The sequence below is a fragment of the Lichtheimia ornata genome (assembly GCF_029851405.1).
Source record: "Lichtheimia ornata isolate CBS 291.66 chromosome Unknown scaffold00004, whole genome shotgun sequence".
Lineage (NCBI taxonomy): Eukaryota > Fungi > Mucoromycota > Mucoromycetes > Mucorales > Lichtheimiaceae > Lichtheimia > Lichtheimia ornata.
Window position 1 is genome coordinate 259,160 of NW_026695324.1, and position 25,685 is coordinate 284,844.

The window sequence follows — 25,685 nt, forward strand, 5'->3', positions numbered from 1 at the left end:
GGCGGCAAGATGTTGTGAAATTGAAATCATAGGGATGGCATGAACGTATATAGCTCATTAGAGATGACACCATGAATCTGTTGCCAATCCTCATGTTTATTATTTGTTTGGTCAATTGAATAAAGAGAGTGAGGAGATCACCGCATGTCAATGCCCAGTGCTCATCAAGTTTTGCTGGACTCTCTCCCCCGGCATGAAACCTTATTTTACAATAAAGCTGTTCTAGAGCGCGTCGATTCTTTTTTACACCACCTCCGTGATGGAACAAACAAAAGGTGTCAAGGTATATCAATAAGGATATATGATATGTATGCGCGCAGTATATAGAAATTCCATGTGCTGCCCCGAGCTTTTGCGCTCTTTTTCTCTCCCCATATCCCTGTCTTTGTTGCACATCCCTTATAGCTTTTTTTTGTCAGGATTGCCTGATATGGCTCAAAGTCGACGTGCACTGCTCCTCTCCTGTCGTCAATGCATATCCCTCTGTTGTTGTGGCGGAGTATCACTTCAATGTTACAAGGAAAGAATATTCTTAGATGATGATCATAATATATGTGTGTATTAGGTTGAATGATGATAAAGAAAAAACAGGGCTACTATGTCAACGTTGGGAATGTCAAATTGGCAAGTGTCATGAGCTTGGCGATATCTACATGTCGATATCCAGATCGATCGAGATAGCCATCTGCCACCGCTTTTAGTCGATGGAATGTGTTGTGATGCAGGTTGATCAATGAGTTGATTTGAACTGATTGAGGTTGATTAAGTTAGCAAATCGTATATGCAATTTCCCTTCTTGCACTCCCCCAGTCCTCAAAAACGCCAACCCCTCTTGCTTGCATGCATCACCCTTCCCCTTGTGAACAAAGAAACATTGTCTTACCGGTTGCTGATCCTGAGCTCAATGCATTTTCCTTGGCCCTTTCGGCATCAAACATGTTGCTAAAATAAAGTAGTTGTGTATAGAGCTGCTTGTCCGTGTACTATAAACCATCGCTATTAATATCATCCCCAATGACGCTGTTGGCTCTACCACCACCGCCATCCATCATCATCCACTACCCAAAAGATGAATTACCTCGCGCTTAACACTGCCATGGCATCCCTCTCGTAAGCACCTGCGGCCAAATACAGACATCATTCGAGTACGGCTACCACATGTGGCGTCGTCGCACACAAGCCATCCCTCATAGTATTTCCGGATATAGGAACGCATGCATCGGATCAGGGCGCTGCGCACAACAGCTTCACTAATTGTGCCATGACAGCCTTCACATTGGAGTCCAGACACAATTTCATTGTCATTTGCTTTGCGTGTCATGCCTTCAAAGACTTGTTCATGGCTGCACAAGTTGCATCGTATCCTTAATCGTTCAGCATCCTTGAAGCGTTCAGCATCACTGATTTGCGATTCGAGTGTCGTAAATTCCTCATCCTGGTCATCATCATAGATACGTCCCACGTTGTACTTTGAACCATCAAGACCTAATAATAATGAACACATAGACCATCAGCCAACAAGTTCATGCAAATGAATGAGGAGTAGGGATTTGCGTATATTAAGCAAGGGATCGGGGGGGGGTGTCATAAACCACTTTTTCGAAAAAGAAAGATTGTCCACTCACCAAGGCATTCTGCAAGTCTTGCAATATCGGTTCCATCGATGGGCGAGCACAGACGTGCAATAGGAGGATGAACTTGTTGATGCAAATACCACTCAATATCTATTATTAGGTCACCATGTGTAAGAAAGAGAGAGATGTCATAGACCGATGTCTTCATTGTTATTACCTAAACTCTTTTCGCCATGGACAACATCATCAGGATGAAAAGCTTTCTCGGCAAATCCAGTCTTTGAGCCGTTGGGAATATGGTCCACCTGACAAATGACGTATGGAATAGTGTCGCCTGCTCGAACGCTGATACCAGCAGCTCGCATCCGCAATGCCACCTGCACATGTGGTTGGTTCTTGGCATCAGCATATTCATGGGGGTTCTTGGTCAATTGCTATAATGATACATCTAATAAGTAACTTGAATTGTTTGCATCATGACCCTTCATTTACCTTGTTGATAATGAATTTCTCCAGGGATACTTCGCCCTTCCGGATCTCCTCACCGACTTGTCGCAGGTATTCATGAATTTCATTTACAACTTCTTCACGATCCTTGTCCGATAAGATGAAGGATAAAACTCGTCTATCAACAAACATAAGCATGCATGTAAAACATCTCAAATAAACATGTCACTTACGATGATACATCATGTGATAAATCACACCAATCTCTGCGTACAAGATCAAGACCTTTGGTTTCCACAGTCTCCTTTAAAGTGCCATCGGGATTCTCTTCCACGAGCAATGCAGCGTATTTTTTCTTCTTGAGCAATAGCATATGCTTGAAGAGACCATCAATATCAATCTCCAGCAAGTTGTACATTTCATTGACACGGCGCTTGAACATGTTGCCGATCTCTTTGACCTTTTGCACTTCACTCTCGTTGGTATACACCATGATGGAATCAGTATCACCATAGATGACGTTCAAGTCCAAGTTGCCAGCAAGGTCCACAGTGTTTTGTAAAATCTCACGACCCTTGTAGGTAATCAACATGGCAAGAGGCTTGGCATAGAACCGGGAATGTGTAAAACCAAGACAACCGTACATACTGTTGGCCGTTAACTTGAGAGCCATTTGTCGGATATCATACTTTATGGAAATAAATACATGACGTGAGACCCAAGAACATATGCACCACCAGCGATAACAAAAACCTTACCTGCATCTTCTCGGTGTTGGATAATTTAGGATCTTTCATGAGCTTTTTGACCTGTCGTCGACGCTCCACCAACGTCTTGAGCAATCGAGGAAGTAAACCTTGTGCCACATTGGTATCAGGTACGTCCGGTACATTGTCCTCGCCTTCATTGTCGGCATTCTCTGGCAGGTTGTGTCGTTGGACTGTGGTGAAGCATACGTTGTACTCTTGAATAATGGATGGATACAAGCTGTTGAAATCGAGCAAGAGCACATATTTGTCATAGAAGCCTTTCTTGGGTTCCAACACAAGACCACCGGTATATGCAGGTTTCCTTCGTCCCTTTGATTTCTTGGTTTGGAGTTGTTCATTGACTACAAGAGGAGAAATGATCCATTTTAGACCACCATTACTAGTAAAACAATGATTGTTATCTTACCTTCATCCTGATCCATATCTCCTTGCTCAATCACCACAGCCTTGTTATTCTTAGGGAATGTCTTGTCGGGGCAAATGTACTTGTGACGATGGAATTCATGCAAAAGCAAAAACTCGTTTCGCTCAGCTCTGGCGCCTGTCATGGAACGTGACCTACGTAGATAATAGCGGTTACTACCCATGTTGCCTAGTGATGCTCTTCCTTATACATACCACATATTGCCAGCGAGATTGGTTAACTGCTTTGTCAATGGCAGGATTTGAAGCTTGAACATGAGGGACGTTGATAAGAAGGCATCAAATGCACAATGTTTGACGAGATGAATCAAGGACTGGGATTCTTCATAGTACTTGTTGATCTTGTCGAATTCAATATCTTCACGAGCAATCTTGAGCTGAGATTGCGCCAAATCGGTCAAGCGGTAGGATTTACTGCGAATCAAGTCCTTGGATGCAAGGTAGGTATCACACACAAGGCGGCCACTCATGATCATACGTTCTTGATATGTTGATTCACCCGTACCACCAGCACCAGATTGCAACTTGGGCCAACTAATAAAAGTGTATCCAGTGAGTGGTTTGCTCCTCTCTTTCGTTATTCCAAACAATCCCATACATACTTTTTGCGTCGAATTCTGCCAAGTTTGTGCCAATGTTGTGTATTGAGCTTCTTCATACGGTGGAGCATGACGTCGAGATCAAAGCCAGCAAAGTTGTGTCCAACCACCACATCCGGATCAGTGATGTGGATTTTGGCTTTGGTGCATGATTGAGTAACCATGTATAGTAGACATGAGAAAAAGTATTACTTACCAATCAGGCAATTGAGAAGGGCATTTTCGGTACGTTCAACTTGAATGGGGAATCCTAGCTTCTTCTCGCGTGCAGCTGCTTCATTGAAACCGGCAGGATAAGGCGTATTAGCCAATTGGCGTACAATGGTGAATCTTGACTTTGATTGTGCCTCAAGAGGGGTTGGCTCATCAATTTGAACTAGATGGATCATTATTAAAAATGCCGTTTCTCAACCATATCTTGCATTTGAATAAACATACCTTGATTGCACACAAGACCACTGGCTGCAACAATCTCATTCTCGTTCTTTTGATGATTCATCACGGTACGTAAGCTGAGAGCGAGCACCACGAGAGGGGGCATGTGAGTTGGCGCGTTTCCATCTTGATCCTTGAGAGGATTCACCAGCTTGGGGTCGTTCACTCCAATCTCGATCTTGCACCATGTTTCCTATCAATGGATATAGAGTCAATAACTCGATCATTCTTATGATGGTGATAACGTACATTGGTATTCGAGATCTGTGCCTGATCAATCTTAAGCCAAGATGGGCCCATGATGTCTCGTTTGACCAGCAAATGTTCCAAGGGACCAGTGTTGACACCAAAGAGACGACTATAGGTTGTGCCGCTGGATTCTTCGGGTAATTGGGGCACTACAATGTAAAACCAACCTATTAACCCTTGACTCCTTTTGATGATAATTTCTACTTACATTCATAGCTGTAATGTAATTTGAGGTATTCGGATTCCCGTGGGACATCAGGTAGCTCAAAGGCGTACTTTCGAGTCACCGGCTTTGCGAGGAACTTTGTAATGTTGTGTCTTGCACATACGGATGAGATCTCTTCGTGTACATCGGTCATGGCTACCTCTTGAGTAGTAGGATTGCCTTGATCTATTACATGTTGTCAATTGTCGCTCTTTACGGATACCATATCACATGATCACGTTACCATCCAATTTATGTTGTCGTGGCAACACGAAGATACTACGCTCGATATTGCGCACAGCCACCGAACAACTGATGTAACGATTGGTACTCTTGTTCAAAACCTATATAGTTTACCCTCGTCAACACATATGCCATCTCTCATGTTATCCTCATACTTGCCTTGCCAAAGAAGTACACTGCACCCTTTTCACGTCGTTCATATGCATCATACCACCAGAAATGCAAGCTGCCATCCTCTTCCAAAACATCCATCGAGCGACTTAAATCTTGTGTTGTTGCTTCAGTAACACCCATAGGTCCCATAGCAGCATGTGCCTTTTCCCAGGTCTCCAAATCAGGCCGTTCTTCCTTGTACTTCATATTGGGTCTCTTCACCTCTTCCACCACTTCCATGCTGGTATCTGCCGATAAGCTGGGTTCTTTCTCTTCTTGTTTCACAGTGACTCGACTTGGTGATCCTTTTTCCATATCATCAATCACATCCATCATGCCAGTGCTGAAAGAATCATATGCATCAAAGAATTCATCGTTCGTATCAGGTTGAGAGAAAGGCTTATTGTTGGTCGTTTTGTCGTTATCTTCACCGACAGCAAGCGAGTTTGTTGTCTCAATCACGTCGACATCATCATCATTGTTGTTGTTGTTGGTCGATGGTGGAGGCATATCCAATCGTACTTGAGATGTTGTTGTGCGGCGAGAAGGAGTGGGTTGAACACGCGAAATGTATGATGTGCCATTACCAAATCGTGATGAAGAAGGCTTTGGGCGTTGAGATGGTGCTGGCTTTGCAGGTGCTGGGGATTCAAGATTTGCGAATAGATCATCCATAAAGCTGGCATCGTCTTTTGTCTATTGCATACACACAAACTTGCATATGAGAACCTATCACTCAATGGAGATGAACCCTTTACATACCTCTTCCTTTTTGACTGCAGGTGCGGATGGTGCAGGCTTTCTTGACGCAGACTTGGAAAACATACTTGCAATATCCCTGCTCTTTTTTGCTTGCTTGTCCTTTCCATCGGCAGCCTTTCCATTCTTACGCTTTCTCTTGCCTAGTAAGTGTGTATATATTAGCACTTGCCATGAAGCTTCTATACCAGTATAATACTCACTGGACTTTTGATCAGCTTGATCGTACTCGTCCGAGAATTCCTCTTCGTCATTCCCCATGCCGTCGTCAATGTAGCCTGCGTTATCATCGTCTTCCACGAAATCGGCATCGTCGTTCAGGGCATGGTAGTCATGTTCTTCGACTTCGACATAAACGTCGTCGACCTGAAGAAAAACAAGGCATGAGAATACGACACATTGCAAGCTCGTAATGTTGGACATACGTTGCGTTGACTCTTGCGGTCCTTTGCAATGCGTTGTTGCTGTAATTTCAAGAGCCTTTCTTTACGACTGTCGCTCATAAGGCGTGTATGGTGTGGTGAGTATGTTGAAGGAAGAAGAGCGTGGATTGGCCAGGAACACGCGACAACTGAAATTTTGCGTTCGCGTTGTTTCGCAGCGCGTATCTCAATAGCCCGCACCAAATCCCAGCCAAGCGTACGCATGACTGGCAACAAGTACCTATCACTGCTAGTTGCATAGGATGGCAATGTAAGTTTACAAGTACTCACTACAATCGAATACCATGATTCTGATAATCAATTTTAGCATCTTCACTTTCGCTGATGAAAAGAACGGTGGTATTGTATGATACATCTCATTATCAAGACGAGGTCGTCATGGCATCCTTAGATACTCAGGCCGGTGTCATCTTGCTGCAACAATGATCAACATTACCTTCTCAGTGAGACATTGTACAACTTCGGCAACATGTATAATAAACGTTTGCACCATTCTTCAAAGACAAGTTGCTGTGAGTGATGTACCATCCTTGTGAAAAGTCATGGCCATACTATGAACATAATATTGCTTCATTGTCTTGCTATGTATGTGGTCCTTTGAATCTTTGTCTTCACTGGTATTGAAGCCTAAATAACAATGAGCAATACCAAGAATGTGGTTTTACCCTAATGAACGTATAAAGAACACGCTACCATTATCATTTGTTGCTCGAAAGCTCCTTTATTCTTTTGCAGTATATATAAATAGCTGAAGATTTACCTTCGTTGCTATCAATCCAGTGTTTTCAATGAGCCATCCAGAACCATCAACCTCCCAAGCACACCATGTACCCCCACCTTTCAAATCACAAATGCCAAAAACCAAGTATTCCAAGTCATCGAATGCTCAACTTGTCACCGCTCGAGACCAACTAATCGACATTATGGCTATTCAAGTAAACCATCAAGCAAATGTTACCCGGCATATGCAAGCTTTTCAGGAAGAAATCTCCCGTCTTTGGGGCCACATGATTGAAATGCATGATAAACCACGTCGGCTACAAGACATTATTATGGATTTTGTAATGATGGTGTCAAGTTTTATCCAACTACTCTTGGAGCATATCAAGGATCGATTGGGATTGAAGCACATGGTGGGAGCACACAAGGACGATGTTCAGCGTGTCGCACTGCTGATTTTGCAGGATGCGGAAGAGTTGCTTGATATGATTAAGGATTTCCGAATGGCTGAAGACAACGATTTGGGTTACAAGCTCGATATGTACCTCGACAACAAAGCATCCAGTGACATGAAGCAATTTGCTATACCACCAATGTCAGAAAAGAAAAAAGGAAAACAGCCGGCTAAACCACCCAGGGCAAAATCGGCAAAGAAAACAGGGAGTAGTACTTCATCCACGTCCATGTTGGAAAAAGAAAAATGGAAGCAGCCGACTATGCCACCTCTTCCTTCGAACGTCTTTTTGGAGTGCAAGTCATCCAAGATGCCTACGAACCAGCAGGAGCTCAAGGAATACCTAAGGCAGAAACTTGAACCTTTACCTGCAGAGGAACGAGTCATGGCCATTCTCGAACTACCATTGAAAGCGATTGATATTTTACTTTCCAAAGATGACAATGCCTCGGCTGACGGCGGCAGCAAACCTGAAAATAAGAACACTCAAACGCAAGTATATGTATTCTTATCCAAATGAATCGCCCTCACTCAAACATAATGTTTTTTTTTGTGCCATACAGCGAGCAGGATACATCTACTACCACTAGCCAAGAACAACCAGGCAACGAGTCCCATGAGCTTGGATCCCAGCCTTCGTCACAAGTCATGTCGCAAAGTGCAAGTGCAAGTCAAGCTGCTGGCAATGATCATGAACAAGACCCGATCCCAGAAGATTTCAAGGGCGAGTGATAACAAAGAAGCCTTTAATTTCCATGGAGACAAAGGAGATGTTGTTGTTGGCGTAAAAGAACAAAGAATGTATAGCACAATGACCAATCCAACATATCCAAATGAGCAATATTTGCTATTAGAAAACTTTTGTATTGATGCCCAAATAAATTGAGCCAATTTTAGAAAGGCAAGACCAATCACTAATATGAAGGGAGGGGAATTCTTCATTGCAATGTAGCGTTTATTCTGCTTCAGCACATTCATAATATGGTTCATAGTAACCAAGGAAGCAAGCATTCATAGTACAACAAGCATTGGGAGTAAGTATAAAAGGTCTTGACCACATTCGTGATGAATGATGATGATGGCATTGTTAACGGTTGCTGAAACTGCATAAAGTGTGAGCTGATTATTGCCTAGCCATCTCCTCCATCATCCCTTCTCTTTGCTGCAAGCAAGTACCTGTTTGAGTTTCAATACATACGAGGATACGTCGATGGGTGTGCATGAAGCGACTGATACAAAGAAGATGCCAATAGCTGAGGCGGGCTGATGGGAAGGGATCATCCTTGAAATTTTGTATCGCTTCTCTCACAAGTTCGTCGTTCCTTGTTGATCACCACCTCTACCGACACCAACACATTGCTTGTCTCCCATTTCCTTGTCATTGTTTCATGTGCGGCATACTCTTCTCATTGACGTCCCGGGACGATCCGATCGACTCGAGCGTGTGGCAATCGTTGATCGATCTCAACACCAAACGAGGTACAGCCAACACGACCCCCCGTCATAGTGTATCGACAAGTTGACCTTTTTAAAACAAAGGGCCCGATTCTCAAACGACACGAGAGGCAAACGTTGGTCAAGGGCAGAACCTTGTGGCTCAGTTTTTTTCATCTGTACTTCATCTTCGTGGAACAAGCAAGGTTGTGCAGCCATTGGAATCAACAACTTCGGGTGATATCTTGTGCTGGAATGGTGAAGTCTTTGATGGATTGCCGGTAGGGAAAAAGACAAGAGATCAAGGGAGAGAAGAAGTAGGCTCATATGATGTGTCAATAAATGTAGATGTCAACAGAAGAAAATGATACTCAAGTCTTATTTGGCCAATTGGGGGAGGCAGATGATATCCTTAAAGTAATCTCACGCATTGAAGGTCCATTTGCATTTGTGTTTTGGCAGGTAAACAACAATCAGCGGAAGAGAGCATAAAAGGAAACATGGGTTGATATAAAATCTATAGCAACGTACCAATACGATATGGTTTGGCCGTGATTGCTTGGGACGTCGATCGCTTTTATGGAGAAGAACCGATACCTCGTTGCTCATTTGTTCGACTGCTAAGCGTTGGGAATCTGAAGAAGAACGATCCATGTGGGAAGAAATACCTGCCAACGGGGTTTACGGGATTCATTTGGATGGGTCATCCATATCATCATCATTACGCAAAGAGGAGGTGTTCAATATCGATAATCATCCAGTCTATCTGTATCCATGGATTTCACCTGATGATGACCATGACAATCTCGATCGTGATTCCTCATTAGTAAGTGGATGTGGATGTGTGGATGTGTGTGTTCATGTGCTGAAGCTCATCAAAATGCTTTATTGTTTTTCTTTCGTATTAAGGTTCTTGCCTTTCCCAAATTGAATCGGGCGATACCATCCAAACCAATGGCAGAGCAACTCCTGGAACCCGTTTTGGAAGATGTAGCTATGATGCACGATCATGTGAAAGCATTTCAAAAAGTGCTCGATGAGGCTGTCAGGGTGCGTGTTGCGGATATCCCGTTTCACAGGTATATAAACAAAAAGGATGGATGTTAACACATGATGCTTCGAGAAACTCATGGGTGTGTGTTCCTATAGTGCAGACCACGACCAACCACGCGTGGCCATTTTGTTTTCGGGTGGGCTCGACTGCATTTGTCTTGCAGCATTAGCCGATAAGCATTTACCCATCCATGAGCCCATCGACTTGCTGAACGTTGCCTTTGAAAACCCACGATCCCAGAACGCAAAAAAGAACAAGCAAAACAACCCACCATCTGCTGCTGCTGATGCTACTGCTACCTATGATACCCCTGACCGCATTACTGGAAGAGAGGGTGTGCAGGAATTAAGGTTTGTATCTATGCATGCATTGTGGGAATAAGGGTTGATTGATTGTTCTCTCTCTCATCTCTTTCTTTGGGATACATAGGTTGATCTCACCCAAACGACAATGGAACTTTGTTGAAATCAATGTCCCTTATCATGAAGCAATGGCCCATCGTCAAGAAATTATCGATCGCATGTTCCCGTTGGACACGGTGATGGATTTGGTAAAAAGTGGGGTTTATCGGAATGCGTTTGTGTTTGTGCATGTGTGACACAAGAATTCATGCGTTGCTTAGAGTATTGCTATGGCGTTGTGGTTTGCTGCACGAGGAAAAGGTAATGGATTCAATCTTTTACGCGTCGTTTCTTGCTCATGATATTATTACAGGAGAGATCAATGATGATGACAACATAAAGGTATGTAAAATGGGATGGTTTACGGATCACGGTTGTTGTTGGTTACACGATCGGATGATGGCACATGCACACACAGACATTGACAGCCAATGTTTTTCTGTAGCCGTACCACAGTCATGCACGTGTCTTGATTTCTGGTCTTGGTGCCGATGAGCAATTAGGAGGGTATTCGCGTCACCGAGAAGCATTTCGACGTGGTGGTTGGGAGCAGTTGATTGATGAGGCAAGTTGAATGGTGCATAGTGGGGTATCGATTACACAGCGCTCATTGATTGACTGCTGCGCTTCCTTTGTTATTTCCTAATATAGACACAACTCGACGTTGATCGTATCTCCACACGAAACTTGGGTAAAACTTCCTTTAGTGTCTCAAAAGTATGCCTTCACTCACCCTCACGTGCACTTTTTGTAGGTCGTGATGATCGCATCATTTCGGATCATGGAAAGGAAGCAAGATTCCCGTATTTGAGCACACACGTCGTTAATCATCTTTGTCAACTCCCGATTGATATCAAAATGGACATGCGATATGGTCGTGGCTTTGGTGAAAAGTTGTTGCTGCGGCAAGTGGCGGTTGATCTAGGTCTCTCCAAAGCTAGTCGCAATTGGAAACGTGCTATACAATTCGGTGCAAAGACCGCCAAGATGACAGGCGATCGTAGATCAGAAAAGGGACAACACAAGTTGGAAAGTTAAAAGTAGTCATGAGATAATCACATAATAAAGCCTTTTCGTGCACAATAAAAAAGCCGTATTAAAAGACTTTGATTCTGTTGTAAAGAGACCGTGTTCACTTGGTAACAAAATTTGGGGGGTCCAAAAGAAGACCCGCTCATTAATGTGGTCCCTTTACAGCTTTTTATGCTGCACGACGGGCACATGTTTTGAAAACACATTGTGAACAATAAACACGCCTTGTATAACACCTATTGAATTTTGCTCGCAGTATACAGCTTACAGCTAACAGTGGAGGGGAGCGTCATTATATAAAGTAGAATTTTGTTCGTACCCCCGACGTTGCCTTTCTTTCCTTTTTCCGTTTCTCGTTCCCTGGTGAGCACACAGCACACTTAACGACCCTACTTTTTTCTTTCACAACACCACTAACGTTACAAACTTTCAGCACCACTGATTGTTTCCCGTTGTCTGCGTAAAAAGCAAGAGAAAGGATAAAATCGTAAGTACATAGCTTGATTTCTTTTTTGTCGCTTTGGCCTTTTAACGTTTGCATGGTGACACTTTGTTCACCTTTCTCGTACTTTAGTCAAACACGCGTGTATTCGGTAGCGAGTATACTTTAAAATGATGGTGCCTCACCAAGAAGCAATGGCAGCCTCTTTCAAGAACAAGGCAACAATGCGAGTTCCAGGTAACCAAAACGGCGTTTGTATCATAGCTTCCAACTAACATACCTTTTGCTCGATTTAGGCCACAACAACCAATCCACCATGGGATCTCTTCGAGGTCTTGTCGCCAGCGATACCAATAGGTTGACTGAAAGCGACATGTATGCAAGTTTCCCCAAAGGTAAGTTTTCATGTTGTTGTTTTATACCTCGTGTGCTCATACGCGTTTCTTTTTCAATAGTGGAATCAACAGCCCTACATTCACCCAGAATGGTATACGCAGCACCCATTGTTGTCGCTCCCAACATTCGTGAATATCGTGTAGCTGATGTGCACAACCCCGTATCATCGCGTCAGTACGAGTTGCCATACCACAATGATCATCATCATACCCAACAACAACCAGAGCAGGTGTCACAACAACAACAGCAACGATATCGAGATGTGGCTAGATCCATTGGATTGGCACGACCTGAAGGATGGGGTGTGGCTATGGAACATATTTGGTCTCGGCGATCACCTCCAACTTTGCCTCCGTTGATGTGTTCTAATAGCCACCTTCCTCTAGCAACGACAAGCTCACCTCCTCCTGCTTCACAGCAACATCATCATCATCATCCACAGCAACCCATCGTGGCCCCACAACAACAATCACCAGTGCCATTTTATACCAACGATCACCAACCATCTTCATCTGTGGAGAGTATTACAGGCACCTTGGCAACATCAACGCACGAAATACAGGCACCTCTTCCCCAACAACCCACTACGAGTGTGGCTTCTTCATTCTCCTCTTCAGTGATTACGCCTCGTAAAGATGTTGGTGTGATAGCACGTCCCACTTGGTCACAAATCACCTCTGGTGTCAAAGCCTTATCAACCAATGACGCTGCTACTACAACTACCAGTCGCCCTATTGCTCCTATTCCAGCAACTTCCCATTCCTTGAAGCCTGCATCTGTTGTACGTCGCAAATTCAATCGCCCTTCTTTGGTTCCAAAGGATTCATCTGCAACAACGACAACAACAACACCAGTGCCAAGTCAAAGCGACAAGACGAATGGCACTGAACGTGGCTCTCAACTTGTATCGAAAGGACCCAGAGTGGACAATAGCATGAAATTGTTATCTGAATCATTATCCTACTTGTGCGACAATCCTCTTTCGTATACAACGTCAAACCGTTATCCAGTGATTCGATTGTCCAATGTAAGTGTACTCCCACTTGTTTTCTTTCATCTTTGTTCTAATATCCATGATAGATCCCTTGGACCATCTCCATTAAAGAGATTGAGGCAATCTTCAAGAACGTCAAGTTCCCTGATCCCAAGGATCATGCACAAAGCATCCACGTAAGTGTATCTTTTATTATTGCTACTTTTGGATGGCAACGGGCTAATCATGGTTTCCATCGTTACGTAGATCATCATTAACAAGACTACGGGCAAAACCCAATCCGATGCCTTTGTGGAAGTGGCAACAGAAAAGGAAGCTGAAAGAGCTGTGAAGCATTATCGCAACTTGCCTGTCAAGGGTCGTAAGCTCTTTATTGAGCACAGCAGCTATGAAGAAATGATGAAGAAGCTTTTCCCTGATTGGCCAGGAACATTTGTGGATGGCAAAGCAGTGTACGATCCTTCAGATATGGCGAGTGTCACATCGTCGTCGTCAAACCAATCCCCACCTTTACTTCTTCCACGTCGTGAAATCGAAAACTTGTTGGGTGTTTGTAAGAATTTCAAGGTAGGTTCATGATCATCCATATTGTAAGCAAGTCGTCTAATAGCCATATCCTATTATAGGTCCACTTTTCTCGCAAATGTGGCGAGCGTCCCTTTGAGAACTTCATTTCCATCCTCGTCAGATTCCCTTGGGACCAACCTAATCTCATTACTACCATGCAACGGGACCATCTCTACGAGTACTACAAGCTGGCAACCAGTAAGTATATATATATAAATGATAAAACAAAATGACAATGTCCATTAATGTAAATCGTGTAGGCGTATTGAAAACGCATATGGAGAAGCCATATGTAAACCTTGATCGTGATTTGGTTTTCCGCATGATTCGTGCAGCTCTCCAATGTCCAGGTTTCACAGTGCCTCAAAAGCGGGGTATCCTTGCTGCAGCGTAAGTGATTCGATCATATCCTAGCAACATCCTCTAACGTCTTTTTTATTATAGAAACGTGCCATGCCCTCCTCAATTGCAAGCCTATATCGAAATGCCTTCCACTCCCACTCCACCAGAAGAGGCTTAAGAAACAGACCCCATTTGCTTCAGTGATAACAACAATACAATTATCCTTTCCATCTAACTAGCGGCAGTGCACAAAATAAAAAATCCAATGTAATCCAATTTCTATCCCTTGATCTAAAACAACAATTTATGTAATCAAAAACTTCATATTTTCATAATAAGTGAGCATGGGGTTGTCTCCACTACGAGTCGTTGTCCTCTCAATGTCACCGTATCGTTCACAGAATTCACGATGGGTGAGCACCTTGACGGCCTTATCATTGCCAGCACGAGCGCCACGACATACGAGAAGATACATGTCCCGGAGTAATTCAAAGTTGGTTGGGAAGAAGATATCGAACCAGCCAGGCTGAACCATATACGTAGAACAAGGAACCATGGTGCCTTTGTATCTCGTTTGTACCACAGGTCCATCCACGCCTTCAACGGCATCAGGCAATTGTGAGAAATCAGAGAGCACCAGTCGATGTCGAGGGAAATGATGCTTGAGTGTTTCCAGAAACATGAACAATTTGGTGGGAATGTATTCAGGAGCTGTCAAATTGGGTGCCACAGGCATCATCTTGAGAAGCTTGTGCCAAACACGTCGTGCCAAGATGGGACTACGATAGCGTGCTTGTTTCCGCATAGCCAAATAACGTGATATCAGTGCATCGTTGCCAACAGGTTCATACAATTCGGTATAATCGCCATTTTCATCAATGCTGACAAGTCCTTGATAAGGTTGTAACGTCTCAAGATCATATCGGATCACGTCATGTGCAAAGTTGTCCTACCAAAAAAAAGCCACGTGGTTCAATACAATGCTTGCCTTCTCTCTCTCTTTCTCTCAGGGGGGGGGCCTTTGAACTTACAATGACTTCCATTCCCAAAAAGAAACATTCATCAGGCACGTGGATATCCCAATCAAAGATGCTTTTGTTGATAATCTTAACGTTGGTATGCTGTTCGGTGACATCTCTCACTTCTTGTCGTTCTGATTGTCGTTCAGCAAGCTTGCCCGAGATCTCAATAATGTTGTATTGCGTGCGTTTATAGACCGATGGTTCATACTTTTGGATATAGTCGAGGATGTTCATCATCAAGGTACCATTGCCTGCACCCATCTCGTAAATGATAAGGTCCTTGTGGGGGTACAGGTTCAACTTGTATTCTGACACCATATACTTTGCAATTGCATAACCATACCAGGGCTAATCAATAGAGAGATGGGTTAGGTCACATGTACGCATAGATATCCTCCTTACCAACAATAGCCTTACCTTGAACAATTCAGTAGGTGTGTGCCAGACCTGCCGAGCAACTTCATCCACTTCATCCACTTCGCCTTCAATCTCTCTATACATGTTGGCCAATAGCTTTTGAAACTCGAGATTGTCGCGTAGCTCCGTAAAGTCAATGTCCACCTCGGGCGAGAAAATAACAGCTTGCTTGGAAAAGTAGCCATAGTTGGGATTGTACAGCGAGTCGTCAATATAATCGCGTGCAAGCATACGCGCACATGTCGGTGGTGTTTTGAGGGATGCTGTTTGCTCTGCCGTCTTTACAGGATAATGGCGATGCTTCTCGTAGTTGATCTCACGTTCGCCCCCAGTGAAGAAAGGAGCCAAAATGTTGGTGCGTGAAATGAGGTCGTTTTCTCGTTGTTGATTGTCATGTTGTCGCGATGCGAGTGTTGAGGAGAGGAGCCGTCGTTGTTGATAATGGAGGAAGCGTGTTCGTATTGCTGTTGACTTTGTAGCGGTGTGAACAGCGTGGCAACAACTTGACCACCGTTGCATACTTGAAAGAGGAGAAAGGGCGAAGGAGGAGGAGGGATGAAAGGCGGCGGGTAAAAACAAAGCTGACACACACACACCTCTTTGAATTGCCACTCGTTCTGGAATTGCGCACACACACGCACCTGTCAATATCCCCTACATACAACAAGACATAATTACATCTCCATATGAAATCATATCATCCTATGCATACATCTTATCCACAACATCTAAAACGGCTCAAGCATGGGCTGTGTGAACTTGATGCATGTAAATCTTTTTCGAATGTGCCTAGCTTGGGCATAAGGATATCATGGTTCTATCAAAGTATGATGAGTTTTTATTGTCGAGGATACTTATGGTGGTTCATTGTTACTCAATCAACACAGGGGTCGAATGCAAAGCACGTAGTTTGTGCCCCATAATGTCGTCCAACTTTCATCGGGGTTTGTCATCCCAGGGGATTAAAATGGTGGAGAGCGTGAATTCAAGACCTGCTTTTCTTTACTTTCTTTCTTTCTTATTACATCATGGTAAGCTTTCTCACAAACCTATGATAAACAAGTTATTTATACTTTTAACATTGCATTGGTTTCTAGGCTCTCAAAGTTGGTGACACTGTAAGTAATCCAAAGGAAGCACATTGCCCGGGAACTAGTGGTGGAAGATGATTATCCGAAAAAAAGATGAATAATCGCCATTCACCCCTTGCTACCTTATACTCATTATGCGTGTGCACCTATTGTAGATCCCTGACGGCATCCTCCAATACGTCCCCTACGACCCTAACGAGTCGCTTGAAGCTTGCCCTCGGTAAGTTTTCTTTTTTCATTGATTCAAAGGGCATAATAATAACTCACTTTGCATAGTCCTTTGCAATACAAGATCCACGAGAAGCTCAAGGGCAAGAAGGCTGTCATCTTTGCTATTCCTGGTAAGAGAGAGAGAGAGAGGAAAGAGAGGCATCTATACCATTGAGAAAGAGAAAGAGAGAGAGATGCTGAACGCTATTGCATTAAAACCCACTAGGTCCCTTCACTCCTGCCTGCTCTGAAAACCACGTTCCCGGTTTCTTGCGTGCTGCCGACTCGCTTCAAGCCAAGGGTGTCAATGAGATTGTGTGCATGTCCTTGATTGACGGTTTCGTTATGAATGCTTTCGGCAAGGTTAGCGGCAACAAGGGCAAGATCATTATGGCTGGTGATGGCAACGGTACTTTCACTAAGGCCCTCGGTCTGACCATGGACGCCACCAAGGGTGGTCTCGGCATTCGATCCAAGCGTTTCGCCATGGTGGTCGACGATCTCAAGATCACTTATATTGGTGTCGAGCCTGCACCTGGTGTCACTGTCTCTAGTGCTGATGCCGTTTTGGCCAAGTTGTAGAGTAGCTGCTGAAATATACCTTTCCTTTTCCGCAGAGCTATATTTGTTGATGGAATGTTGATGCCGAAAAAAACGTGTGTAACACCATGAGAGATATACTGTGGAGAGAGACATGTGCATGAACAAATGCGTTGATTGTGGATGACAGTATTAACGTCTATCATTGGATCTTTCTTACATTGTCTGGATGCAAGCTAAGGGTGCGTCTCTTGGACACAAGGATGTCGTTGCTATGGGAACCGGATCACAACCAAGTACCATATCACGACCGCTAAAAGCTATCCAAAGTCATCTACCCCACTTGTCTCATTCATGAGAAGGTGTCCATTGTTCACAGCTTTTTGTTGTTTTGCATGAATTAGGAAAATGTAACACAAGGTGTAGTATATTAAGAGGTTAAGATTACAAAGGGTACAAAGTAAGAATAAGGCAAATGCTGCTACTACAACAAGGTATCCAAACGTCTCGCTCGATCTGCATACTTGCTTTCACCAACAATAAAGCGCACCAAATCATTCATATGCTCCAGCTCCTCGATGATTTCTTGTACACAACATGCCATAGCAAACCAACAAATGTTTCGATATCGTACCCATCGATAACCATTTTTGCTCAACTTGTGTCGATATCGCATGAGTCGTGATCGTGCTGATCTTGCAGATGGCATATAAGCTGGTAATGGAATCTTGGATCGCAACGATGACTGCAAGGTATAAAAATGAAGAAGCATAGCAGCCGTCTACGGATACCCTATTAGCTACTACTAATCAACCCATCATGTTGATAATAACTTACCATATCACGGCGGTATACGTTGAGTTCACGTTTGCATATGTCATTCTTCACCTCCAGGGGCATATTTGTCAGTGCAATTCGTATCGACATGAGTCTGTCAAGAAGGTTTCTTGTTGATACAATCATCTCCTTGTAAAAATCCTTGGGAAAGGGCCCTTTTAATCTTTGCGACAAGATCTTGATTAGGACGATGTTTAGAACATGGCAACCAAAGTTTACCTTGGCTCATGGTCTGTCAGCTCCAGCAGTACATTGCAAGCGTTGATAGACTTTTGGATGGATCCTTCCAATTTTTGTGCTCGCTTGATATCTTCCTCTGCAGGTTTGGCATGGCAACCAAAGAGAAACGTTCCCATCAGATAGGTATAGTAATCACCCAATTCACCAATCACGTTGGCAATAGACTTGCGTACAGCATGCCGAGCCACAAACGGCCACACCGCCCTAATTCATCAACCCGATATTAGTTGACACACGTCATCAAAAAATAGGTAAGGGTAGTGGTAGTACTTACCAATTCAAACACACTGCAACTACAATACCAATGATGACTGTAATCGTTCGCTTCCATACAGTGGCTGAAATAGGCTCTGGAGGGCTAGTAACGTATCTGCTAAGTGCAACAGCGACATAGGTCATGAGGACGACAGTGCCAATCTTGTTGTAAGTGCTTGCCAAATGAAGGTAGAAAAAGGGTATCGCTAACATGACATTTAGCATATCCATCATCATCATCCATATCATCTTTCTTGAACTTACATAGGAGCACGCCAAATAAAGCTAATAGGTAAGCACTACCACCATCCGATTCCAATGCTCCCCATCCAACAAAGGCACCAACAAGCGTGCCAATGATTCTCCAAAAGCTTGCATGAAATGTTCCACCGCTAAAAGAAAATGCCCATATGAGTATGGTTATAGCTATCATAGCTGCATTCCCGTATTACCTTGTAGGATTCATAATAGCAATAATAGTCATACATGTCCATTGGCCACGCACGCTTTGATACCACGCTGTTGATGATGGTACATAGGCTGGGATTGTCAAGCTAAGTACGGCAGCAGCCATCTTGAGAGCAAACTTGAACTCGTATTTCTTGATAAACTGGTATCCTTCCCAAATAGCGTAACGTACACGTAGAGACAAAGGCGCCTTCTCTTCTGGTTGCTGATTCTCAGTATCCTCCCCCTTGCCTTCTTCCAAATCTTCCTCTTTGGATGGTGTTTTTTCAGTGGGGGATAATTGATCCGAAGGAACAGAATGTGAAGAACCTTTGGTGACGGAACGCTTTCGAAGGCTCGTAAGTGTTGATTTGGTTGATAATCGTTCGATGGGTGAAAGTGCATTGCTGCTTTGTGAAACCACTGAAGACATGCGACGCATTTTTCTAGAATTGGTGTCTGTCGTTTTCATCCGCGTAAGGCGATATTCTTCTTGTACATCCGTTTTGCGTACTTGCTCAGCCATTGCTGGTTTCAGGGCAGCTATGTATATAAAAGTGGTCAATATCTTGATAAATGCATGCATGATATCCAATTGACTTACCTAAAGAATAGCCACCTCTATCCCGTACACTTTGATGATTGGTAGTGCTGGCCCATTTGCGCCACCACTTTTGAGTCAATTGCGGCATGTATAAATGCTTGCGAGGTCGACGGCCATGACGTGAAGATCGTAATTCATCCATCGTATCAGCCATGCTTCCCAATTCTTTGGCCACTTCACGCAATGAGAATATGAAAAAGAACACCAAAAAGAGCTCTTCACGCATGCCAAGATCCAAATCTTCGCTTCCTTTGATATCATAAAGTCGTTGCATACGCTCACTCTCAGCCTTGTCAAATCGTCTTATCGCTTGCTCCATTTTCTTTGAACAATCGCACTGGCTTGGATCATGGGGTAAGGATTTCTTCTTTCCTTCGCTCGTTTCAGTCTTTGCCTTCCATCTCAAGATGTGTCGGATATACGACTTCCACGTTTTCCAAATGGACTTGTCATCCTCATCATCCATATCAAGCTCGCTGCATATGCTGTATGAGACACAATCAAGCACCGAAACACATTCCATTGAAAGTCGCATCAATGGATCACGAAGACTTTCCAAATACGTGACCAACAACTCGCCATCACCATGACCCATGGGCCGATTGGGTTTTGGAGGTGGTTTGGGTGCATGGGAACCGCCAAGTTTGGCCATATTGAGAAATGACCGTATCGATGATACTGATTTTTGATTCTGCTCATTGTAATCTTCATCAAGCGAGTTGCGTCGGGAGCCTGCACGTGATCCAGGGCGCGATCCAGCCCGGGATCCAGCACGTGATCCCATGTGAGAATTGGGTCGAGAATGTTGTGGACTTGTGTTACCAGCCGCTAGCATAGCAGCACGCCGCAAATTGAGTTCATCCTCTTGATTCAACCATCGCAAAGTCGACTTTTTTGGTACTTCTTCTTGATCGCTGTCGATATCAGTAGGGTGTAATTCAGATGGCTGCTGCTGCTGTTGTTGCGTATCATTATCCTCCTCTTGCTGATTCAATGATGCAATGGCGTTTTCAAACAATACACGTTCGGTTTTGAGACTGCCACCCAAGATATTCAAATGCTTGGTCAATCGATCCAGCGACTTTTGAATGTTTCCAAGCTTGTAGGGTCGAATATAGGTATATGAAATCTCGTATTTGGCCTCGTGATAAGCTGTTTTCACCTTCACCATGGAAGCTCGCATCTTTTCAGCTGTTTCATCCACCACCTCGCCTGCAACCATGTCTGAATCTGGATCAAGAAAGAATTGCTTGGTGATCATGTCGAGCATGTCTCTGCTGCTGGAAAACGATTCTTGCAATGCACGTCCTAAAGTAGATGACGAAGAATACATGAATCACGAGATGTCCCCAACAATCAATAAAGACCCTTGGACTTACCTAATCCATCCACTGCTGTCTCTGGCCATACAAAGAGATTGACTACTTGAGAAATGGCAGCACCGCACAACAAGGGGATACCATAGCTTAGGGGTAAAGACGTAGGCAAGGTCGTTTGCATCAATCCAGGGGTGGTAGTGAAACAAAAGATAAATACGGTCATTGCTTGCAAAGAAAAGAAAAAGAAGCGAGGCAAGAATTGTCGTAACGTTTGAGCCAAAAAGATGCCCAAGAAGAGGAATAGCGCATTGATGATTGTGCCATATTGAATGGTATCTGGATGTCTCACGTTGTATGCCACCGAACATGCGAGACCTGCATATGAGAATGCTAATGCACTACAAATTCCGAGTGCAGAGGTAATCGTCGTATCAAATTGAGCTCCCATGGTGCGCCCTGGATGATTGAATATGACACCAGCTGCTGTTAAAACACATGCAGGACCAATTGCATCAGCCACTGGATTGATCAAAGCAAACAATGTCGATATAAAGTAGGCGATGGTGCATTTGATGATGCGTCGTACGATACGAGAAGGGAATCGTCGATGTAAAAAGGCAATCAAACGTTCCTTTCTTGAGCGGGGTTCGTCGTCAAATGTATTGATACTCCATGCTGCCGAGTAAACTCTTCCGATGTATTCGAGTTTGGGTCGAAAAGATACACCTCGTTGTTGTTGTTGTTGTTGAGGAGGAGGAGAAGATGGTGGTGGTGGTGGTGGTGTATCCTGCTTTTCTGTTGGGTTGGCAATAGGGTCATTGTGTTGCGTCTTGTCGTCTTCGTCGTCCATACTTGACAAGCTCGGTTCGATTGTAAAGATGCGTGGCACTGTAGATCCCTGCTCATTATGGTTGTTGTGTTGTTGGTGTTGGTGTTGTTGTTGTTGTTCACTTAAAGAGAAATCAAAGTAGCTACAATGGTGTTAGCCAATCCTTGATTACAGCTTCGCAGGAACCCAATGGTAGTTTACCCATGACGTTTTTCCATAGGCGTGGGAGGAATAGTGTCGTTGTCTGAAGTATGAGAAGGGTTTCTTCCAAAGCGAAAATGGGCCCATTGTTGATGGTCTTTGATGTCCCTTGTCATGGGAAGGGGTATATTGTGAGTGAAAGAACAATGAAAGGATGCAGCTGTTGTAGAATGTATAAAAGAGCGGGAAACTGCAGGTGATCCATGGAAACGAATTAAGTTGGTGTTGTTTTACTTCCGCCATTTGACACCCACGGATCGCACATTATCTTTTTTTGTCGGAAGCCATTCCATCGCCCATTTGCGTAACATTCATTATCCTTATACTTTACTTTGACAGCACACCAAGCCACACATCATATCGCATCCACCTCGTTCATGCATCGGAATATCAATGCTTTGGCATGCACAATTACCAATCTCTGCATAATTCAAAAAGCGGCATGATTTTACATAGGGGCCCCCCTTCTATAGTTCGTCAAACATTTCAGGGACATTCTTATATTACGCCCAATAAAAACTCAGTCCACGCATTGACAAGGCGGCTATTCTCTATTACAACATGTGCTTTTTATATGAATGTAAATTACTAATGGTACAAATGCTTAAATAGTGTACAGATGCTGTAGGTATATGATACGTGGTGCATGTTGCTTGTCATTAACCCCGACACGACGCCTGGGGCACTGATTCAGGCTTGTTATTAATCTCCACAGCAACGTGATGTTCTGAAGATGTGTCATTGTTGGCGACGTTTTCAGCGTCGGTATCAGTAGCGGTATTGCTATTGCCATTGTCGCTGCTATGGTTGTCGTTGCCATGGTTGCCGTTGCCATGGCTACCGTTAGCTGCATTATCAGCAGCAGGCTGTGGAGGTGGAGGACGACGCAATGGATGATGCTTGGTGAAAAAGGAGCTCAACAAACCTAAAAGGAGAACATGATCCATACTCCGTTAATGATCCAAAGAACAAAGAGTCTAGCACACTTTCTCGGATGTTCGGGACACGTACCAACACTGGACATGGCAATCAAGATGTACCACACATATCGAAGCGACTCGACATACACCTCCGTTGCAAGATGTATGTATTCTTCTGGAAGACCATTGCGTATATACTCTGGCGAATTAAACACCTCTAGCACATACTGCTCAGGTAGCACCCCAGGCAAGTTCTTTTGCAGAAAAGAGTTTAAAACAGCGGATGCGATGGCTACACCAAGTGCACCACCAAGGACCCGTGAAAAATTGTTCAAACCCGTTACCACGGCTAAGCACATGTTCCTTAGTAAAATCCATTATCATTTAGAATGAGCACTTACCAATGTCCTTTGTCTCCACTGCTGCTTGCAACGCAATGATGGTTGACGAAAACATTAATCCCATTCCGGTACCACCAATAACGGTAATACCATAGATCACTATAGAATCAAAAGAAAATCCATTGTCACCATTACCATTCTTGGCCCAATTCTTTCCCCACACCATGCACGCAATACTTACTCGACCAATTTGTGTCCACGTCAAATAGCGAAATCAATCCAATGCATAGCGTGAGCAATGTCATGCCAATGGTGATAAGAGGTCGATAGATCCCAAACTTTGAAATAAAGAAACCAGCAGCGGTAGAGAAGACGCAAATCATCATCTGCATAGGGATCAGCCGAATGCCGCTCCTACAATAGTGAAAGCAATGTTTAAAATACAAATAAACTTGCTGAATTAAAACTTGAAAATCTTACCACATTGCCGTATCACCGCGTACGATTTGGAAATAGATTGGCAAGTAGTATACAGCTGCAAAGAATGTGAGGCCAAAGAACACATTCGCTATCAAGACGCTGACAACAGAGCGGTTCTTGAATAGTCTTGGGGGCAACAATGGCTCTCTTGCATACTTGATTTCCACCACAACCAGCAGTGCAACCAAGACACCCACCAAAACGAAAGGCACCTGCGTCACATACCAATCAGTAATCTTGAAATCATGATGAAGATAATGGTGGTACATACAATCACGGCTGCCGATTTCCATGGGAATGTTTGACCACCAAAGTTCATGGCCAGTAAGAGTAGCGTGGCTGCTGCCAAGACCAGGAAATTGCCTTTTTCGCATTGCCATGTTAGTATACAGCCATGCATACCCCACACAACTCCATCATCATATGTACCTGCATAATCCACACGCTTGAGTTTTGTTTTTAGATCTTGCTTTTCCATAGGTAGATGCAAAAAGATCACAAGGATAACGACGGCAACACCACCAATGGGAAGGCTATGATTCATGATCGTATGTAAGCGTCATTGCTGATTTGAGTAAAAGGCACACGTACTTGATGTAAAAGTTCCAACGCCATGAAACGTAATCGGTTAAACTACCCTAATCGGCATCAACGAGAACATGTTACACACTGCGGTGGGGATTTGTGTCCTGGTATTATTTTCACACTTACTCCAATCAGTGGGCCGAATACACTTGCAACGGCAAAAACAGCATTGACGATGCTGAAATAGTAGAAAGCATCCCGTTAGTGGTGTGAAATATAGACCTATAGGCAACATGGGCTGATCATTGAACATCCTTACCCTTGATAACTTCCTCGTTTCTCCAAAGGAACAAGATCAGAGATAATAACAAAAACCTACTCTAGCGGTCAGCTTGATTCGCCTCGTAATACGATTGGGTTGGTCTTTTTACCATTGAGAAGATCTATAACAAGAGGGTGTGTGAGCAACCTTCCTTCCTTGTCATAAACCAAGAACCACATCACTACTTACACTGGCAGCACCAATGCCCTGGACCGCACGGCATATGATAAGCATGAGCATGGTCTATATCGTTGTCGGTATAATTATTGGTACTTTAGCTTTCTTTTGTCATATGGTCTTTCCCTACCTTCGATACGCCGCACAAGACCGAGCCTAGCAAAAACACGATGATGCCAACCACCAACACGTACTTGCGACCAAAGATGTCGGAGAATTTCGAAAACAACGGCTCTACAGGAGCGAGAGAGATTAAGTTGACAGATCATGGAATAAACTTGTTATCGAGATCGTCGCGTATACGTACGAAATGAATCCAACGTTAGGATATAACTAAAATGGTGTATAGAATGATAAGCATTGACATGCGCTTCAACAAGAATGGTGCACCAAGGAACCCCATAATAAAAGTGCCCTGACTCACCTATTGACTACCCAAGCTGATATAGCCATTTGTTGAAATTCGGATCCGATTCTTGGTAACGAGGTTGCAACGATCGTGCTTTAAAGTAATGTGAGCAATTGTATGGATATCAAGACATCAAGGCGCTTACTTGTCTAATGCTGCCAAGAAAAGCGAAAGCTGAAGGGAGAAGAACACGATAATGCGATTCCAACGACGACGTTTTTCGGATACTGGTTTCTCAGTTGAATGACCAGCTTCATTTTCCGGGGTCGACCTATCGCTGACAATGGTTTTCTCGTCGACTTCCATGCTAATTTACGAGTGGGGTAGATAAAACAGCAGAGGAGAGTGGGAAGAAGTGCAAAA

The 25,685-nt window shown here is 43.8% G+C and overlaps 8 protein-coding genes across 8 annotated transcripts; 4 read left to right on the forward strand and 4 right to left on the reverse strand.

Moving 5' to 3' along the window:
- Positions 1–596: 596 nt before the first annotated feature.
- Positions 597–6,360, reverse strand: O0I10_001507 (uncharacterized protein; the record flags this gene model as incomplete). The annotated part of the gene is made up of 20 exons (XM_058481602.1): positions 597–748; positions 884–983; positions 1,079–1,485; positions 1,626–1,724; positions 1,792–2,008; positions 2,067–2,199; positions 2,255–2,709; positions 2,780–3,132; positions 3,198–3,349; positions 3,410–3,748; positions 3,817–3,952; positions 4,010–4,189; positions 4,252–4,441; positions 4,498–4,646; positions 4,706–4,888; positions 4,947–5,046; positions 5,105–5,794; positions 5,861–6,000; positions 6,061–6,223; positions 6,283–6,360. 20 exons carry the CDS (start codon positions 6,358–6,360, stop codon positions 597–599), a joined length of 4,416 nt encoding a protein of 1,471 aa, XP_058347459.1.
- Positions 6,361–7,088: 728 nt separating this feature from the next.
- Positions 7,089–8,206, forward strand: O0I10_001508 (uncharacterized protein; the record flags this gene model as incomplete). Its single annotated transcript, XM_058481603.1, has 2 exons — positions 7,089–7,966; positions 8,038–8,206. The coding sequence occupies 2 exons, from the start codon at positions 7,089–7,091 to the stop codon at positions 8,204–8,206; spliced, it is 1,047 nt and encodes a 348-aa protein (XP_058347460.1).
- Positions 8,207–8,862: 656 nt separating this feature from the next.
- O0I10_001509 (uncharacterized protein) lies at positions 8,863–11,401 on the forward strand (the record flags this gene model as incomplete). The annotated part of the gene is made up of 12 exons (XM_058481604.1): positions 8,863–8,953; positions 9,014–9,189; positions 9,257–9,370; positions 9,432–9,734; positions 9,818–9,987; positions 10,058–10,312; positions 10,392–10,512; positions 10,585–10,624; positions 10,677–10,705; positions 10,809–10,928; positions 11,015–11,054; positions 11,118–11,401. 12 exons carry the CDS (start codon positions 8,863–8,865, stop codon positions 11,399–11,401), a joined length of 1,743 nt encoding a protein of 580 aa, XP_058347461.1.
- A 606-nt stretch (positions 11,402–12,007) lies between these two features.
- O0I10_001510 (uncharacterized protein) lies at positions 12,008–14,314 on the forward strand (the record flags this gene model as incomplete). The annotated part of the gene is made up of 8 exons (XM_058481605.1): positions 12,008–12,074; positions 12,134–12,232; positions 12,293–13,260; positions 13,314–13,403; positions 13,474–13,794; positions 13,854–13,992; positions 14,055–14,184; positions 14,239–14,314. The coding sequence occupies 8 exons, from the start codon at positions 12,008–12,010 to the stop codon at positions 14,312–14,314; spliced, it is 1,890 nt and encodes a 629-aa protein (XP_058347462.1).
- A 126-nt stretch (positions 14,315–14,440) lies between these two features.
- O0I10_001511 (uncharacterized protein) lies at positions 14,441–16,094 on the reverse strand (the record flags this gene model as incomplete). The annotated part of the gene is made up of 3 exons (XM_058481606.1): positions 14,441–15,085; positions 15,168–15,506; positions 15,576–16,094. 3 exons carry the CDS (start codon positions 16,092–16,094, stop codon positions 14,441–14,443), a joined length of 1,503 nt encoding a protein of 500 aa, XP_058347463.1.
- A 509-nt stretch (positions 16,095–16,603) lies between these two features.
- On the forward strand, positions 16,604–17,458 carry O0I10_001512 (uncharacterized protein; the record flags this gene model as incomplete). Its single annotated transcript, XM_058481607.1, has 5 exons — positions 16,604–16,606; positions 16,673–16,693; positions 16,822–16,886; positions 16,943–17,007; positions 17,103–17,458. 5 exons carry the CDS (start codon positions 16,604–16,606, stop codon positions 17,456–17,458), a joined length of 510 nt encoding a protein of 169 aa, XP_058347464.1.
- A 442-nt stretch (positions 17,459–17,900) lies between these two features.
- O0I10_001513 (uncharacterized protein) lies at positions 17,901–22,264 on the reverse strand (the record flags this gene model as incomplete). Its single annotated transcript, XM_058481608.1, has 9 exons — positions 17,901–18,197; positions 18,254–18,416; positions 18,473–18,697; positions 18,768–18,954; positions 19,013–19,140; positions 19,201–19,738; positions 19,800–21,107; positions 21,179–22,089; positions 22,149–22,264. 9 exons carry the CDS (start codon positions 22,262–22,264, stop codon positions 17,901–17,903), a joined length of 3,873 nt encoding a protein of 1,290 aa, XP_058347465.1.
- A 543-nt stretch (positions 22,265–22,807) lies between these two features.
- Positions 22,808–25,628, reverse strand: O0I10_001514 (uncharacterized protein; the record flags this gene model as incomplete). The annotated part of the gene is made up of 15 exons (XM_058481609.1): positions 22,808–23,073; positions 23,160–23,417; positions 23,470–23,568; positions 23,651–23,823; positions 23,890–24,101; positions 24,161–24,252; positions 24,319–24,422; positions 24,481–24,527; positions 24,601–24,652; positions 24,734–24,789; positions 24,926–24,979; positions 25,044–25,147; positions 25,221–25,246; positions 25,338–25,415; positions 25,468–25,628. 15 exons carry the CDS (start codon positions 25,626–25,628, stop codon positions 22,808–22,810), a joined length of 1,782 nt encoding a protein of 593 aa, XP_058347466.1.
- Positions 25,629–25,685: the final 57 nt, after the last annotated feature.